This window comes from Nelusetta ayraudi, unplaced genomic scaffold (genome assembly GCF_046127955.1).
Source record: "Nelusetta ayraudi isolate G7.1 ecotype Tasmania unplaced genomic scaffold, CSIRO-AGI_Nayr_v1 ptg000031l, whole genome shotgun sequence".
Classification (NCBI taxonomy): Eukaryota; Metazoa; Chordata; class Actinopteri; order Tetraodontiformes; family Monacanthidae; genus Nelusetta; species Nelusetta ayraudi.
The window spans coordinates 2,231,658-2,250,221 of NW_027466081.1; the positions used below are offsets into that span (position 1 = coordinate 2,231,658).

General features: G+C 45.1%; 1 protein-coding gene across 1 annotated transcript in view; it reads right to left on the minus strand.

Annotated features, from left to right (window-relative positions):
* Window positions 1-18,564, minus strand: part of LOC142891378 (inactive dipeptidyl peptidase 10-like) — a 218,215-nt gene that overhangs the window by 52,079 nt on the left and 147,572 nt on the right. The window contains exons 4-5 of the mRNA XM_076030859.1: window positions 4,488-4,582; window positions 4,307-4,381 (exon numbers count right to left, since the gene is read on the minus strand). Of these exons, the coding sequence (XP_075886974.1) occupies window positions 4,307-4,381; window positions 4,488-4,582 (170 nt within the window). The remainder of the gene's footprint in view (window positions 1-4,306; window positions 4,382-4,487; window positions 4,583-18,564) is intronic.

The window sequence follows — 18,564 nt, forward strand, 5'->3', positions numbered from 1 at the left end:
TGGGGAAGCTGTTCTTTCTGGTCTGAGGTGGATAATTATTTGGGGAAAAAAATAAGTGACTTTGAGCCCAGTTGTTGCTAAATAAATTAACGGTTTATTTTCTTTTGTTGTTTTTGGTGGTGCACTGTCGCCCTGCATGTTTATTAAGAAGCCTTGAGCTGTTTGCAACGAACTTCAAATTGAACATGGTTGAGAGAAGCTTTGTCCAATCACCTTCTGAAGTTTTCTTTTTTTGCTTTCTAAATGTGTTGTTGATGTACGTGTGGAACAAATCCAATGAATATGAAAAAAACAAACAGAAAAAAACACATCCCATCAGGTATTTCACACTAACACCTTGAATGTAAAGGTTATGAGATATCACTGACTTTCAAATAAATATAGCATATTAATGAAAGGTCAATCTAATAATAAATAAAAAAATCAATACTAGCAAAGTACACAAAGTTGCTCTCCAAACGCACCTCCCTGCATTGAAATGTCAGCGTCTCGGGAGAAGCGAAGATACCACTATTAACATTCCACATTCGTGACTTTCTTTGAACAATATTTATTCTAATACGGCAAAAGGAACATCTGTCACGTCGAACGAACATCCTCGGGCACGTCCATTTTTAAAGGAATAATTTTCCATTTTTTAATTTTGTTCGTCAAATTCATGATAGCGGAGCGCAGCAATTTAAAACTTGCCTGCAGTTATGCTTTAAAGTCTGTTCCCCCATTTGTTATTCTGCGTGGCGGCAGGTTCCGTCTTGGTCAAAACCGGCAGCAGAGCAAATATGATTTTAATGGGCAAACTTGAAGGATGTTATCATTTCTTCCCCCCACTTTTTTCTTAAGAACAAGCAAAATCACTGCTAATTCTGAATTTGAACTGGCACAAAAATGGATCTGCGGGTTGGTTTAATTTGGAAAACATGCCCCTTTCTGAATTAATCAGTGTTAAACCAGTATGTAAAAGGTTAATCTACTTGATGATTAATCTTTCTGTTTTTAATTCTGCCGTCAGCAGCTGTAAATATAAGTGTCTATTTGGAATATTTAACCCAGCAGCTTGGCTCTAATTCACGCCACAGTCTTGTTTAAATCCTGAGTGAAGCATATTTACATTCTCAGATGGGACCGCTGTGACATTTTGAACAGACAGTAAGAGGATCACGTTGGAATTAGGATGTTAACTGTTTTCCTTTCATTACTCTAGTGCCACCTGCTGTTGAGTTCTTATAGACGAACCGTAAAATATATTGTATTTACTTAATAAATAAACTTTATTACAGACGCAAATGGTCCAGATGAGAGCAAGACAATGCATACAAAAGATATAAAAGACACAATAAAAGAGCCATGCACAACATAATCCCAATGCAACGTGTACAGATCTACTTAAATATCAATTATATTTAAATTATACCAATATCACACTTCAAAGTAACTGAACAATTCACGAGATTAAAAAAAAAGTTACGACCAGATTTGTGCATCAGCAGTTGTGCACTGCATGTACGACCAAAACAAACCGACACTCTGCACGTCCTCCGTTATCACTGAACCTCCACTGAAAACATCTGGATCAAATTAACAAATGAAATGTGTATCTAAATGTCAGGTGGATAAATATTTTTTACTATGCTGAATTTAAAACAGCAAATAACAACTGTGATGCTGAAAACAAATATTAAATCAAGAGCAAAGCAAGATATGCACTCTTGCTCCTGAGCTCAACTGAAGTGAGAAAAGAACAAATAATTTGGGGAAGTGATCTCATTCAGTTCTTTTACTAAAAAAAAAAATCTCTTTGTGCAAACAAATGACTCATTGAGTTGATCACGCTAGTTCTTTCCCACTCACAAATTAATTAAATAACTTACCTGAGAAAAAGAGACTAAAGTGTTTCCTCTTGAGCTTTCTCTCTTTCTTTTCACAATGAAAAAGGTAATGCCACCCTTTCAAATGAGTGATTTTAGAGGTACAAATCAACGGGCACTGGGATTGGTTGGAGATTGGAGACTCAGTCATTGGCTCTTTGGTGGGTTACTCATTAACCAGATCAACCTAATCATTAAAAAAAAAAAGTCTAATCAAAGTTCCCTCTTTCCTCTACTTTAATTTAATCCTGCTTTGCCTGGACGTCTTATCATTTGAAGTCATCATATGTCCGGACATATACAGACATGTTTGCCACCCTGGCATGACAAAACTGATGATACTGTTAAATTCCTACTTCTGGGATTCACCAATTAGTATTTTAACATCACCTGTTTCTGTAAATTCAGTCAGGCCCATGATTAATTTCTCCAAAGTAGTTGCATTACGTTCAACTCTTATGCTGAACCCATTCACATGTAGTTTGCAGGACTGTGACCGTCCCTGCAAATCACAGTTGTGTATCTTATGGTGGGCGTAATGCCTTTTTTTTTTTTTTTTTTTTTAAAGTTCATTAAATGCTAAACAGCTGGATGAGGATCCAATGATCTTGGGGCCAACATCAAGTTTATTGTGTGCAGACAACATGGACAATACCAAACGGAATCTTTGGCTGTGATCATCAGCGTAGCGTTTGAGGATTGCGTCATTCCCTGCAGCATTTCTATTGGTTGGTTATTCCGCCGGCCGTGGCAGCAGCCACACTGTGGCTGTCATGCTAAGTTTCTGGCACCTTCAGATGTTTATCGCAGGCAATCTTTGCTCGCAAGACCGTGACAACGTCCGTCCGGGATTCTGTCACACAGTGTGACATGAAACCAATGTTTTTTTAGACCTGTGGCCAAAGACATCACCACGTTTGGTCGTTTTTTCGTCCAGCACTGCCCGAAAACCACACAGCGTGCACCGGCCTGTAGACAATTCGAGGCTTGTTGCCCCGCTGCACGCATTACATGCGTCATTGCTCTGATTGGTTGTATGTCTACCCAGACGCATGTCAAGGCAGTTGAGTGTAAGTTGGCGCTGCCCCTCGAAGTGAGAATCAGCCTGGGTCACGCCAGGCGATGCTAAGCTATCGAGAACGCGCTACTTGCTATCACCGACTGAAACTAATGTTCATGAGGAGCACGGTCACGTGCCAACTTTAAAAATGTCCACATCCACTTGGATTGGATTGAGGGGTGACTTAAATGATGAGCCAAGACGTGTTCCTGCCAACTCCCAGCTTATTTTTCAGAGGCATGAACAGAAACCAGCCGTGTGGTGTCACCAGCTGTCTGTTTTGTAATTGGAGGGCCCTCAGCCTCGTTTAAATGTTTTATGTATCCAAGTCATGACTTCCCTGCTTTTAGCCTCCGGTCTCCTACAAGACATTTTTGGAAGTCGACCAAAAGGGAAATCTCACGTTCGAGCATTTGCATCCAAATCAAGTGAAAAATGAGGGTTTGTTTCATTTGAATAAAAAATTTCCTCCGGCGAGTTAGAGTCTGTCCCCCTGCCTACAAATCCCCCCCCCCTCCCCCTCCTCCAAGGCTGATGCGATATTTGTAAACACATTTTTCAACGTATTAGCGCCAAACAAAATACCAGAAACCATGAAACTCTGCACCGAGTAACCTACAGGCTAATCAATGAAAAACAAAAACAAAAACAAAAAAAAAACACCATCCATGGCTATCGGCCACAGTGTTTAAGAACATAACTCTCTCTCACTCCTCATGCAATATATGCAAATGAGCTCTGATTAATCGGCCTGTCACTAATCCTTACAGTTGATCCCTTCCATAGTGGAGGGGCCCCCATTTGCATATCTCATTTTGCATCAACTCGTTTCAGATGGAAAGCTGGTAATTATGGTGCTCGGGCTCGGCTCCGCTAAACAAACGTGACCTGTCAGTCGAACTCCGGGCCACAATGGAATATTAATCAGCGGCTGACCGGACAGCTCGTTCAACTTTATGTGGCTTCCAGATGACTTTGGTGTGAATAGCTTTATTCAACCCTCTGCCAATGGCTTTGCCACAGATTCTGCTTTGGCCACGCCTGGGTGTCATTTCCTTTAGCCCAGTTGATTGTGGGACGAGTGACGCCGCAACCAGGCTGCATCTACAGTATATAAGTGGAATGCAAATGTAAGTGCGACGCAAAAATTCAAAGGTCACGTGTGTAATATTTGGAGATTTTGAAGAAGAAACAGCGACATCAAGTGGTTACATTTCAGATTGCAGCATCTTTCACTCTCCCCCCTCTCCCTGTGAACTAAGGTGGCCTGCGCACCCAAACCTAGATACCTCGTTCACCTTATTCTTTGTTGGTTTATTTGAAGATGCGAGCGTCCACCCTAAATACAAAATGTGCTGTCAGGCACCAAGACGACACTTGCCTGTTTGACGTCATAAGCGAAGAGGACATACTTCAGATCAGGAGAGACGGCGTACTTGGCCACGTTGAAATTTACCTGGCGGAGCAAAGAAGGAAGGAGACGAAGAGACGGATGATCTCAAAATTAATCAAATGAAGTGATTTTTTTTTTTTAGTTAATTAAAAAAACTAAATGTACTTACAAATGTGGAATTGGTGAGGATGATCTCCGTCTCGTTGGTCAGGATGTTGAACTTGATGACGTGCCCATCGCTGTTCCTGTAGATGACTTCAGAGTCTGTGGAGAAGAAGCAAGGAAGCAGGATCATAAAAAAGCGCCCTTGAAAGCATTCGAGATGCAAAAAAAACAAAAAACAAAGCCGACTTTGGGGTCTAAAATGAGCGGAATGGATGGAGAAACAGGTGTCAGACTCTCTGTATCAGCGCAGAGAGGACAACAAAGTCGCAACGGGCAATTTTTTTTTTTTATCCTCCCAATATTTCCATCTCTGTCGTTACTCAGCGTTGTTTGCCTTGGACGAGCCACGTGTGCCAGCGTGAGCCAAACATCCACTTCACTGAGCTTTCACTGGTGTGACTGACAGCTTTGGTTTTGGTTTTGTGTTGGAATCGCGGCCCGACTCTGGGAGAGCAGCCCCGTCGACGGCACCTTTGTGCCAACAGCAACATGAGACACGCGATCCAAAAACGTTTTCGTGAGTACATGAAGCAGACACTCGATTTCCACTTGGTCTGTTTACACTGAGCATTACGGTAATTTCAGAGCGCAACGTCAAAACAAGACAGAATTGCTTTTAACTGCACTTCAAATTTTTGGGAAAATTTCATGTTGTCAGTTCATCATTCCATGTCTGGCTGGCAGTATACCACCCTATGATGCACCTCACTCTATTTCAGAAAATTCTGATGTAGCAGATCCGAATAAAGCTATTCCAAAAATTTGGATTATTTGTATTCAAAAATCTTCTCGTTATCGGCAGTTTGAGTACCAAAAAAAAAAAATCCAATCAGCCGCAAAAAAAAGGCGCCTAAATCTAAAACAGCCACTGACGATGTTACCATCGCCTTGTCGGATTTCCATTTTTAGCGTGTGTCTAAACAACACAGTGGGGATGAGGCTCCATCACGATTTGGGCAGCACGGCGCCACCACCCCTGGGAATGGAGGGAAATGCCAACAACACACGAGTCGCTGCTTTGACAGATGCCACGGCAACTGGTGTCACGAAAAAAAAATCACTGTGTTTGAAAAGGTGGAATGCCGATGGATGTATTGTTTGCCGATGGATTATAGTCCCCTGATGCTGTTGCTGTTTTTGTAGAGGTATTTGTTCTTCATATTGCTAAAGACCCAACAAAACAAAACAAATTAAACAAACATAAAAAATAAAAAAAACAGCGAGAGCACACGCTTATAAAACGCAGAGCGCCATTAAAATCAGGCTTATACTCTCTAGCCAGCTAAACAATAGCTTTTAGCAACAAGTGCTGGTTTTTATTCTGTATGTGTCATGATTTCAGACCTGGCATTACCCCCAAACTTGGCGCCAACTGGAAGGTCGAATGGAAGGTGTTTCATACGAGGAGGTACATTTCACACGTCCAATTGGGAGGGACCGAACACAAAGCAGTTTGAACGGGGAGGCCTTCCAGGTAGACGCCAGCAATTCAGCGCATTGAACGTCGCATCACTGCCACAGCTCATGTTCACAGGCTTAGCAGCAGGCTTTTGCGCCAACTCTTTCTCGTTAAGATGAAACCGATGTGTGGGAAAAATTGAGACTTAAAATCTCATTGGCCCAGCTGCTTGGCGAGGCAAAGTCTAGAAAATTGGTTGCAAAATAGCTTTTTTTGGTTGTCAATGTTTTTCTTTTTTTCCAACATTACATCCAGAATTGTTTACATTGTCTAGTAAACCTCCCACACATCCCTTTCTTGTAACAGGCTTTCCAACTGCTTGTTCTGTTGTCTGGTCTCTGTGCGCAAAGAGTTTTTTTTTTTTTTTTTTTTTCTTGTACAGTCCAGATTTGTCTCTTTTATTGAATATGTTATATGTCATCAATCAATTTTGTCCCATTTTTTCCACACAGTCCTTTTCCTTTGGAAAAAAAAAAAAAAAAAAAAAGAGGCTTCCGCCTCTGAAGCTGTTTCTATCAGCATCTTATTGCATCTTCTCTGTGTGAGTAAGAGTGAGTGATAGTGAGAGTGAGAGAGGGAGAGAGGGTTGAGGGTTGTGTCTGGGTCTCAGCGGTTATCCAGTGCCACTGGGACTCAAACGCTAATGAATCGCTTTCCAAGTTTGCACAGCTGTGCGTGCCGAAATCCTCGCGCTAATCCCGAGCAGCTGCCGACGCGGCGGCGGCGACGGCCCACAACCTGACGCCCCCGTCTGACTGAGCACATCCCCCGAAAAAGCGTCGTTTTGTTTGGCAAATAACACCCCGCCCCCCCGCCCCCCAAAAAAAAAAAAAAAAAAAAGAATTGTGACAGAGCAAAGAAATATATTGCCACAAACAAAGCCAGCGCTAATTTATAGCTAATATCCCTGGAGGAGTTGGAAAATTAACCAACACATATGATGTTGTTTTTTTTGTTTTTTTTTATACGGCTCGGTTCCAACAATCATCAGAGAGAAGTAAAAGGCATATTAAGAGCCGCAGAAGATAAACTCCTCCCTGCCATCTTTCAAACAGCACGCTCCACTCTGCTCTTGTCTGCTTAAATAATGAAATGTTCAGAGCTCAAAAAAAAAAAAAAAAAAGAACAAGCTAAGACTCTAATGTATAAATAATGGCCGACGTCTGTAACCCCATGAATAATGGAATTCCCCCGCCCCCCCCCCCACCACTTTTTTTTCCAGCTGTACTTTACGTGTGCCGCGCGCGCACCAACTCTGCAGCTCTTGCGCTTGAAGTAAAATATGATCACATAGCATTTTGATTTTTATCATTTATCGATGACGGGAAGAGCGGCAGTGAGGGCTTCTCTCTCTCTCTCTCTCGCTCCTTTTTTTGTTTAATTAATACAGGGCCGCTGCCCCTCTCGCTGACAGCAGGATTATGAAAAGAAAATTGGATGGTGAATGGAATGAATTTTTCATTTTATTTTATTCATCTAAGAGAATGACTCAATGGGTTGCACAGTATTATATCAGCTAGGACAGACTCTCCTGGCTCCCGTCTCGATGTGAAGTGAATTTTCTGTAAGGTCACACACACAAGAAAAAAAAAAGGCAGAAATTTGCTGGTTGTCGAGTGGTAGTTTCGTCGGCGGATGTCGCTTTAGGTGGCCAAACTCTGCTCCGGTGTCACCGTGGCAACGTAGAGAGAGAGAGAGCGGAGATGGCGCTTAATCTCCTTCAGCCACCGTCAAACCAGGAAAAGGGACCCGAGCCACGGCGCCATCATTAAGCGGCCACCAGAGAACATTAAAAAAACATCACCGTCCTCTTGTCAAAATTTGCTTTTGAAAACACAAAACCAAGATGCTTTCATCGGAAGATTTCCTGTTGCTCACCAAATTCGGGGGAAAAAAAAACCCACCAAAAACATCTTTTGTTGGGTGTCTCTTCTATGGGCCACTGTAAAAGCGGGATTTTTGTGATACAAATCAATAAATTAATTCCACTGAATCACACTTTTGGGAAAAAAAAAAGCCTTTTTTTTTTTTCTTCCTCCTCTCCCTACTGAGGGTAATGCAATTTCCTCTGGGTACAAACAACGCGTCACAAGCACTCCCGACCTCGCATCACTAGGGGGAGATTTGTAATTCCTCGAGCCGCCTGTTGATCTGAAAAGTGATACTGAAACAACGCGAACTCGGAATACCTCTGAAGGGGGAGGGGGGGGGGGGCGAACTCAATATCCTGCCGTATCGCCGCAGCCGGCTGCCTCCAAGGTTTGTCTGCAGATCTCTCGCCCAGAAATCAAGTCTGACGTCGCCATCTGTGAGCTCTTACACTCCTTTGTTTGTTCCTTCGACCAGCTGGCGACTGACACTGTCGCCGTCCCCCAGATCCTGGGGGCAGCGCCTCTCAAGGGCCAGAGGCGACATGAGGCACTGCGGCAAGCCAGGGGTGATTATGACCTCTTGGACCAGGGGGTAACCAAACTTTTCCAGGCCATGGCCCCCTAAACGCCACTGGTTTCTGGCCGAGGACCCCCCCCCCCCAACGCAAACCAGCACAGCCAATGTCAAGAAAAAAAGGTAAAGGAACATCAACTTTTTATTTGCTATAAAAATAATACTGTAGAAGAAGACTGAACTCACATGTTGATAATTATGGCAATTTTTTGTATGTCTCTAAAGCCAAACGTGTCCATTTTGCACTAGCTAGGTTAGCTTGAGGAGCAAATCACCTTGATAAATGGCGCAAACCGGCACATGACACACACACACAACACCATAAACAATGTTTTTGACTGGCAAGAAATCATATCATATATTATTGTAAATTAGATTTGATGATAACTAAAATATAATCTGGTTCCACTATGTATGTATTTATTTACTTGCATTTTTTTTTCTTATCTTCCCTCCAATTTTCTACTGGCCCAATGGCGGCTCCCACTTTCTCAGACAAGTGTCTCAGACTTTGACAAGTTCATCAAGAGAATCACCTCTGCAGTCCACATCTTCTTCTCTCGCCTTTCCTCTTCATTTTACTATTTATTAGTTTAAGTTTAAGTCTTCTTCCACTACAAGGATAAATCTCCTCTTTTCTCTCCCTCCAGGCCTCCTACCTGCCGGTTCCAACCTTACACTGGTATGTCCAGTCCCTCTTTCTGCACACGTCCAAACCATCTCAGTCTGGCTCCCCTCCCCCACCCCCACCCCAAAAACATCTAACACTGGCTGGCTCCTCTGATGTCCTCATTCCTGACACTCTCCCTCCTGGTCACTGCCAGAGTGAAGCTCGACCGTTTAATCTCGGCTGCCTCCAGCTCTGCCTCCTCTCTCTTTCCCTCACCGCCGCGACTGCCTCTGAACCATACGTCGCCACTCTCGCCGCCGTTTTCCACGCCTCTCCTTTCATTCTCGTCGCCACTCTCTTATTGCACGTCACACCTGACACTTCCTTCGGCCGCTCTCGCACGCTCGCTCGCCTCCTGTCGGCCCGAACCACTTAAAAACCCTCCGCCGTTGTGTCCCTTCGAGTTTATTCCGTGTTCATAAGCTTCACCTCTTTGAGGGACGGTTGAACCGGACATGTTCGAGCCCTTTCCGAGGTTTGAACATCAAACAAGTCACGTTGAAAGAGCTCCTAGGCAAATGAAGAGTTGGGAAGATCTCGCCCATGGCCCCCCGTGTTCCCCTGGCAACGGTGCTGCTGACATGCAAAGACGGAAGATCACACATCGCAAATATTTTTGCAAGTTCATCTGTGCAAGTTTTGTGAGTGTCATGCGTGTCAACACTCACTCACTTGGCCTCCATTATGCTATTTAACGCGCAATCGTGCACACAGGTGCAGTGCTGTTATGTCTTGGAATCGTGTTTTCTTTATCATAGTCAGTATAGACTTCAAAGAGTCTGGTGAAGGTGGCGGTGGCGGCTTGCAGGCATGTGGGTGTGCGATCCACGTTCATAGGCGAGGGAAGAAAGAAAGAAAAAAAAAATGCAAAAAATATTAGACAAAGAAAAACACAGAAACACATTTGCCACAAAGACCTCTGAGATTAAGACCACCTGTGTGTGTGTCTGTGTGTATATATTAGGGCTGTCAGTCCATTAAAATTTTGAATCGCAATTAATCGCATAGTGTCCTGAGTTAACTCGCGATTAATCACAAATGAATCGTTGCAGATTTCTTACCCTGCTCTATAGCCAAAATAATGTACTTCATTTGCCTGAGCGACCTGAGGCGTTAATCTCGTTTCCCTTCTGCCACCTTAACTGAACCAGTACAAACCTGACCACTCATTACATCTACAGCCAGCGCAGACGTCCCCGCCCCCCGATTATCACAGCGCCAGACGTGCATTCATCAAAATCACCCGCGTGACAACCGCGTCCTGCTGAGCCACAGATATGGCAGCGCCGTATTAATAAATCCAGCTGGAGAGAGAAAGGGGGAATAAAAAGGAAAACGTCGGTGGCGATGTCACATCTACAAGAAAAGCATTTTTTGACACGCGGACCAAAGTGCGATCAGCGCCGCTGATCCGCACGTTCGCGGCACAATATCAGAAGATGAGAGAAACAGGCCGCCAAGGCCGTCATACCCCAACACTAATAGTCCTCTGCGAGGATTTATTCCCAGAAAACTGGTAGTAACGCCAGTCGCAGGGACTGACAGGGGAAATAGATGGAGCCCAGGGTAATGACATCTCCCTTTCGGCGCTGCCTTTTATTTTATTTTCCTAAGCCATGTTGTAATTTTCCTTTGAAAGCCACAGATTTATTTGGGTCTGGGCTGTCCAGCTCCAGAGCCTGTTGCCCACGGAACTGTCAGGAAACAAATGATTAATCCTGGCCAGAGCTGAAAGGCTGTGGTCTGAAGGAAATCGCTGCAAAGCATTACGTTCGGCCATCGGTGATGGCGCGTCGCACGTCAGGATGGAAAGAAAATTCGGCTTTTTTTTTCCACAACGCGGCCAAACGCGGATGCAAATGGACGCTCGTTGTTTCATTCATCATTGTTCAGTGATTATGGAACGAAAGTGTTTCCACTCACTAATGTGCGGTCCAGTTCCATTTCCTGTTTCCCTCCACATGCAATCACTTTATGTGGCGCCAAAGCGAATCAAGCGCGTCGCAGTGACACTCCGTGCAAACACCTGGCCTTGGCCCAGCTCTTTGATTTGCCGGGATCCAAAAACGGTGTAATCAACATTGGAGAAGGGACAAATTGATTGTCTTTGCTCGATTCATCAAGAAAAACAGACAGTGAGGCACTGTGGCCTTTAGCCTGAACAACTCATTAGTGGACGAAAGCCCATTTATGGCATAAAAAAAAAACAAAAAAAAAAAACAACCTCCCATTTAACTGAGACTTTACACGGCAGCTGAAGTCTGAATTTGTGCAGCCACATCTCGGAAAGCTGAACTGCTGTCAGCTGGTCAGAGTATTAACGGACCAATTAGCTTCATTTCAAGGGAAAGTGGCGTTTAGAACAGGCCCGGTTCATTTGAAAGGAAAAAAAATAAAATGCAGCAGTGAAGGATTTGTGCTACTTCTGAAAGACTGTGGACGCAGTTCAATTAAACCCTGGCCAGCTGTGCGGCTCACCGCAGGGGTGGCGAAGCGCGTCAAAAGGAAGTGAAGCCGTCTGATTGGCCCACTCTGAATATGACGGTCGGTTCCCTCCAAAAACCTACCGAGTTTGCGAACTCGCCTGGAATTTTCGCTGACCTGGAAAAACATCACCTCTGGCCGTCCAGGTTCTGTCGCAATTCCCTGGTTCCCGTGTCAATTTCAAATTAGAAAAACATCCCAAACCAGCTCCCGCGTTTGCAGCATTCTGCCGCTAATGCTTGAGAAGCGCTAAACATCCCCGACTGGTGCCGAGTTTGGCCACTGGGTGTTAGACTGCGAAGGCTCAAATTGTCCAATATGGATATAGATGTAATTTCTGGGGGGAAATGGACTGGAGTCGTTCCAGGCCAATTCCTGCAGCCAGATCCCTAATCTGTCAGGGAGGCTTGGCAGAAAACTGCCAAGAAAAAAAAAAAAGAGGGGTTGGCGGGGAGGATTCATAGTCAGACGGCTAAATACCACTTGTTGGGAAACGGTCTTCATCTCATTTTCTCTCTCTCTCTCTCTCTCTCTGTTTGTCTATCGAGTCAGCAGAATCCCCATAAATTAACATAACAGTTCAGAATTTGCTTTTTCTGCTGTTTGAAATCAAAATTGCCCTTTGTGTTGTCACAAAGAGCACTGATATCCATCTCGGGTAAGCGGCCACACCTCAAGCCATGTGGAGAATCCAACAATTGTAACAATTGTTGCAAAAGTTGTAGCTGGGGGCTGTAAACACAGGGTTAAATATGCTGTTTTTTGGAGAGCGTGTCTGGTTAAATTAATCACGGCATTTGGGAAAATAAAAACCTGAATCTGGGAAAAAAAATTGGGATCGAAAACAATTTCCTTTTTCTCTTTTCCATTTCGCATATCTTGCTTCAACTCGCACTGTGACTGTGAGATTTCACCAGCAACACCGAGGGAAGCGGGCGGGAGGCGGTGGAGGGTAAACCTCAGCCTCAGCAGAAGCCCTTCACTCGGGCAGCGGAGAACACACAGTCCGCGGAGTGCGGCGTCTGGGGGCCGAGTGGGAACTCCGTGCGCAATGCAATATGCAGAGCGCGCGGTAAATTATTTAGCGGGGCTTGCGTAACGCTCCAACGCTCGGTCTCTGCAGTCCCCAAAGGTTCCACCAAAAATGTCACAGCCGGTCAGGCTCAGAAGCCGACTCGTTAAAAAAGACGGAGGGGCGGCGCTGCGGGGTTCGCTGCGGAACGCCGATGGCGAACGGCGGCCGTGCCGGGCCTGCGAGGACGGCGACGCCAGGCCCGCCCACTTAGCGCCGGCGTTTAATTATGAATGGCACGTGCGCCTCGGCTGCGCCGGACTCTTTGGTTTTTTTTGCACTCGATGAGGAGGCAGAATTAGAATCTCTCTGATCAGCACTTTGGCGATGAAAGCGTCGGCGCCGTGAAAACATTTACCACTCGGCCTGCATTTATTCATCGTTCGGGGCAGAAAAAAAAAAAAAAAAGAAAAAAAAAATAATCAAAGCCTTCACGGCTTCATTGCGATAATTATGAAAGCCTATTATTCTTTTGTCTAACAAATGTCATCACATCGAGTGGTCACAGTGGCACTGGGGAGTAATTCAAATCCCTGCTGGAATAAACACTCCCGCGAGAGTGGTGGGGGAACGCACAAAAAAAAAAAAAACTCAAATGCAAAACGAGATTAAAGACACATGAGCTTATTTGGGAGGAGTGCGGCAACAGCATCGTAACGAGCACTCGGCGCAATGGCTGCTAATGAGTGCAGGCGAGTGGTAAACACGCAGAGAAGGGAGTGGGCGGGTGTCGGAGTTTTGCCAATGAGACTAGCCTCTCATCGGGATGCCTTCTTTCGTTTGTTTGCACTCGGAAAAATGAGTTTCAACCTGCGCGAGCCGCCTCTGAATTTTTACGGTCCCCGTACTTGAGAGAGAAAGAGAGAGTTGTTGACCCTCCTCGCTGTGGTGATTCGTGACCCGACTGTCAGAAATCGGCAGGAATCGTTGCGGCTTGTGAGTGAGAAAAGGAAAAATATTGCGATTCCCCCCTGAGGACACCTGCGCGGTGTTGGAATAGCTGTAAAAACGGACACCGCCACGAGAGCTTTATTATGTATTCCGTTAACGTATGCGGCTCGATGGAGGAGGTATGATAATGGCGGTAAGAATATAAAGAGAAGCACTCACGCTGTACACTGGGGCCCATTAAGGCTTTTTCTGTCCACCGCTTGGAAACTCAAGTGTAAAGCTGACTCACACCCAAACGCGAGGAGCGCGAGGCGAGAAACGCTGCAATAATGCACACAGAGTCAACGCTCAGACAGTTTGGCACGTAATGTCACCTCAGGCGACGCGATTCTTTCAGGGTTTCTGCCGCTTCGTCGAGTCATCGCTTGAAAGTCGGAAACGTTGAACGTAGCTAGCGCGATGAGCGAGTGGCACGACACCCTGCGATTCCATCGCGCTCGCCGCGTTCGCCGCGAACGCACCATTAGCCGCCACGGAACCCCGTTCGTGCGACGCGTCTCGCTTCTCGATCGCCAACGCGAACGGATTCGCACGGCAGCGACGTCATCTGTCCCCTCCCTGCCCGACAGCGACCGCTAGCGAACTGCTGCGGTCGGAATATGAAAAGATCAATCAAAAGAGGCGGGTTTAGTTTGGTTTTAGATGTGACAAAAACAATATTTCAAAGAACGTAAAAAAATAATGTATACAAAGTAAGATAAAACTACAATATTTAATAGCTTTGTGCTACCGAAACAAACCCGCTCCCTGCACCTCCTCAAAAACCAGCGTATAAAAGAGCAACTCCAAAGTAATTTGACAAGGTGAAAACATAATATTGCAGCCAATGGACGCCCCTCTTACGCATTCTCTTTTCAGCAGACACGTCCACCACCGTTTGTTGTGACGAGAGTCGAGTGTCACCCCATGCAATAAAAGGAAATCTGGTGTTGTTACCGGCTGATTCCAATTGCGGAGAGGGCAGAAAAATACTGATAGGCTTTGTGTTTTTAAATGTGGCAGACAGAAGGTTCTGCTAGTTTTTGAAAGGGCTTTCCTGTCCCCGACCATTTTGACATGCTTGTTTTCCCCCTAATAGTACATGTGATTTTAATCTAGTGAACTTGCGAAACATTCCATCAGACACTGTGTTTTAGTCAAGGGAGGACCAAGGGGATAAAAAGAAACACCGAACCTCAGTGTCAGACAAGACGGGCGATGAGTTTCTGCAGTTTTTAAGGAAAGGAGAAATTCCACAGAGCTACTTACTATAACAATACAATAATATGGTTTGACTTTATGAAGAAAGTAAACTATAAAAATAGTGCGCAGGCCGGAGAAAGAACAGCTACTGTTTGTAGCAACTACTGGAGAATCGAATCCCTGACTCTCTTTTAAAATAACCGACTGGAATGTAAGAACGTTGTCTCGGCGAAGCGCTCAGCAGATCTGCTGAGCGATTGCTCCACCTTGACCTCAGAGGCTCCAGTCAGCAAAACAATCCGTGCACAACAAGCGTCGGGCTGCTTCTGTGGAGATTTCAATCATATTATCTCCAGTGCGATATCATCCCGGGCTCCAGATCAGCTGCCCGACGCTGCGGGTTGTTTGGCCAGCCGCTGTGTCCCAAGGTCAACGGCGGTGGTGGAGGAAACGAGGAATAGAAGTGGAGACAAACAAACAAACAAAAACAAACAAACAAACAAACAGAAGGCTGATTGTGCAGGTGACGGCACGACTGCATTAAAACTTGAATAAAATTATACATGCGGCATTAAGTTTAAAGAAATATACTTGGAACCACAAAACAGGATGTTCTGCTAAACTAGAAAGAAGCATACACTCCATCCCAAAACACATTATGTATACATATACATATATATAGGTATGTATCTTCTCTTTGGAAACTACTCTTATTATTTTGGATGATAAGGTCAAAATCAACCGTTTGAAATAAATATGGAATGACGGAGATGATTACAGACAGATTTTGGGAGCGCGCTTGCGCTCTGCTTGGTGTGTAAACTGTTAAACCCCAGAAGACAAAAGCAGTGGACATGAACAGTGGTGATGGAAAGCAATTATTTTCAACTGGCTAGAATTTGTGAGTCAATAATCCAACTTTCATTTTTCAGCCATTTGAGTTATTGAGTCAGTCACTCAGTGTGCGAGGAATCCATATGCTCACACAAATTCCACCCACTCCACAAGCGTCTCACCGATTTGTTCATTTCGTGAGCGTCTGATTCGTTCACTCACAGCTTTCCCTAATAGCAGGGAGGCAAAAGTGGAGTTAAAACAAACGCACACAAACCCCCCCCCCCAAAAAAAAAAAACAGCTGTTCCTTTCTCCCAAAGGGGGTAACACTGTCACAACAGTGATCCCCTCTCTGCAGTCGGCTAGCTATTGGTAGCAGGGAGCCGCCAGTGAACGAGTCAAGAGAGAAAGGGAACCGTGACTCACTAGTGGAAGTGGAATGACTCGCACGCGGATGATGAACAGCAGCCTGTTCTTCTTTCTAGTTTACGACTCATTTGTTTTCTATCGGCTCATAAAAGTTGAGCTAAATTAACGCACTGTAACTGCACAAGCAGAAAGGTGAATTTGATTAAAGCACAACCCTGCAGTTGCTGCATTCCTTCGTGCGGCTTATTACTTTGTTCCCCACGCTATAGTGGAGGGGGGGGAAACAAACACTCTCCCATTCGATTAGAAGATTAAGAGCCAGATTAGCAAAACACTCCCTTGCCAGTGCGACCCGAGAAGAACCCATCCGTACACAGATTTAATTAATTGCGGAGCAATATTTAACAAACCAGTCGGAATTGGTCTAATGGACATTTGGGAGTTGTGCACGCCGTCCACGCTCACATGTGCCAATGGGTTATTGAGTTTTCCAGCGCCTAAAATGGAAACGAACGAGGGTTTAGCCTCTTTTTGACCCGATACTTGAATGACGTCACTCACTGGAGCCGGAGCGGATTTCTATTTCTTCCTAAATTCTTGCCTGTGCAGCTTTTGGGGGACGAATGAAGGCTGATTAACTGCTCCCAAGACGGTTGGGTGAATTTCTGGCGCGTTACAAAGTCTGGTTGGTCGGTTCGGCCTTTTAAATGGTTAACGCGGAATTCGGAGCAGATTTCCTCGCAGTCGGCGGCTCAACTCTCGCTGCGCCTTCAGCAGGTGACAAACACGGCATCTGGAAACACTGTGGCGACACTACTGGGCTAATAGAAACTACACAACAGGGAGCTTTGGCATTTGCTATTAAGTTAAAAAACGTTTAAGCTTGCGAGCGTGGCCCCAATTCTCTCTGGGAAATGCACAAATCCGTGCTGGCGCTTCCAAACCAATTAAATGTCGTGTCCAGTGCAATGTCTGTAATTTGCCACCTCAAAAAAATCCTGGAATTTTTCAGTGGAGCTGTTGTGTTCCCGTGCTCTCCTTAGCTGGTGAATTTCCCGGAATGCAACATTTTCACTTGGGGTTAATTTTTCTGCGGTGGTATTTTAAAACCCACGTGAGAGGCAAAGGTAGCCATTAGGCAAAACAGGAAATAATGCAAATGCGGAGGCAGTGTGTTGTTTGTGTTCACATTGTTGAACTTAATTGTTTAGTTGTCATGTGTGAAAGCTGCAGATTATTACATACATTTTCCAATGTGCCTATTTTCTCAGTAGGGGGTAACACATTTGTCAAGTAACATCATGGAGTTGATGGCATCACTTCCCACTTAGCTATGATTGTGTGTAACCCTAACACACTTCAACTAGCTGGAAAATTTGTTTTTTGTTGTTTTTGTTTTCACTTGTGGGAGGAAAACTGCTGCCTGACAAAAAAAGACAAGGAATCTTGCAGGTTTTTTTTTTTCCTGACCAAAACTGCCACCTTTACACACCTGCTTCTTTTGCTGAGGTTTTTGGCAATTGAGAGAATGAGCACAAACCTCTACCCTGCTAGCTTTGTAGCTGTCTGGAATTCCTTAGTGGTCTCAGTTAAACCTGAGGCTCAAACAGTTACAGAAGTGGCAGAGCGGAAAGTGGCCTCCCCCCCTCCGCCCCCCCGAGTCGCACAAACAGTTCCACGTGGTGGGCGGAGGGCACGGATTTGCACTTTGCACGTCTGATGTTTAAAAGGGCTTAATGCACATCAGCGCTGCAACGTGTGTGAAATCCAGCGCGACACCCCCTGCGCAAGTTGGCATGTGAGCGCCAATTAGCCACTGCGCGGAACGGCTAATGTCCCCTTCACTTCACCGTTCACTTCAGCCCACCCACGCGCTTCGCTAATGACCAGACTCATATTTGTCAGAGGCGTGGTGGTTTTCCGGAAGCCACGAGCGACGGCGACCAAGAGGAAGCGTCCTTTGGCCCCGTCAACTTTCTGCTCGCCGTGCTAAAAACGATGGTGTCCAACAAGGGCCAAATGCAATACAACTGTCTAATACGCCTTAGGTGGCAAAAACAGCTGCAGGTATGGAAACGATGCAAATAAGCCAACACCAACACAAGTCTAAACAAGGTACAAACTCGTGACGCAAACGAAAAAAACGCTGCAAAAACCCGTCACTACAACGGAAGTCCTCCAAACCTGCGGGGGATGCTGTTAGCGGAACATCTCAATGGAGAGATACACAGGCAGACAGAGGACGGCTGACTAGAAAGTTTCTAGTAGAAACTGCCGTAAAATATACTCACATAAAAGTCACATTAGCATGCTAAACCTCGCTGTTGTTTGATAAACCATCAGTCAGCTGTTCTCGGTCTACGCTAAGAGCGCCCCCTGCAGGTTTGGAGCATTTCCGTTGTAGTGACTGGTTTTTCCACATTTTTTTTTGTCGTTTGCATGCGTTTGTGGATTTGCATCGTTTCCATACCTGCAGCTGTTTTCACCAACTAAGGCGCATTAAGCAGTTGTATTGTGTTTGGCCCTTGTTGGCCACCGTAAAAAACTGAGAAGCGGTGGGAACTTTTCATTTAGTGCCGCGTGAGGGCAAAAAAAAAAAATAACGGTCGTGCTC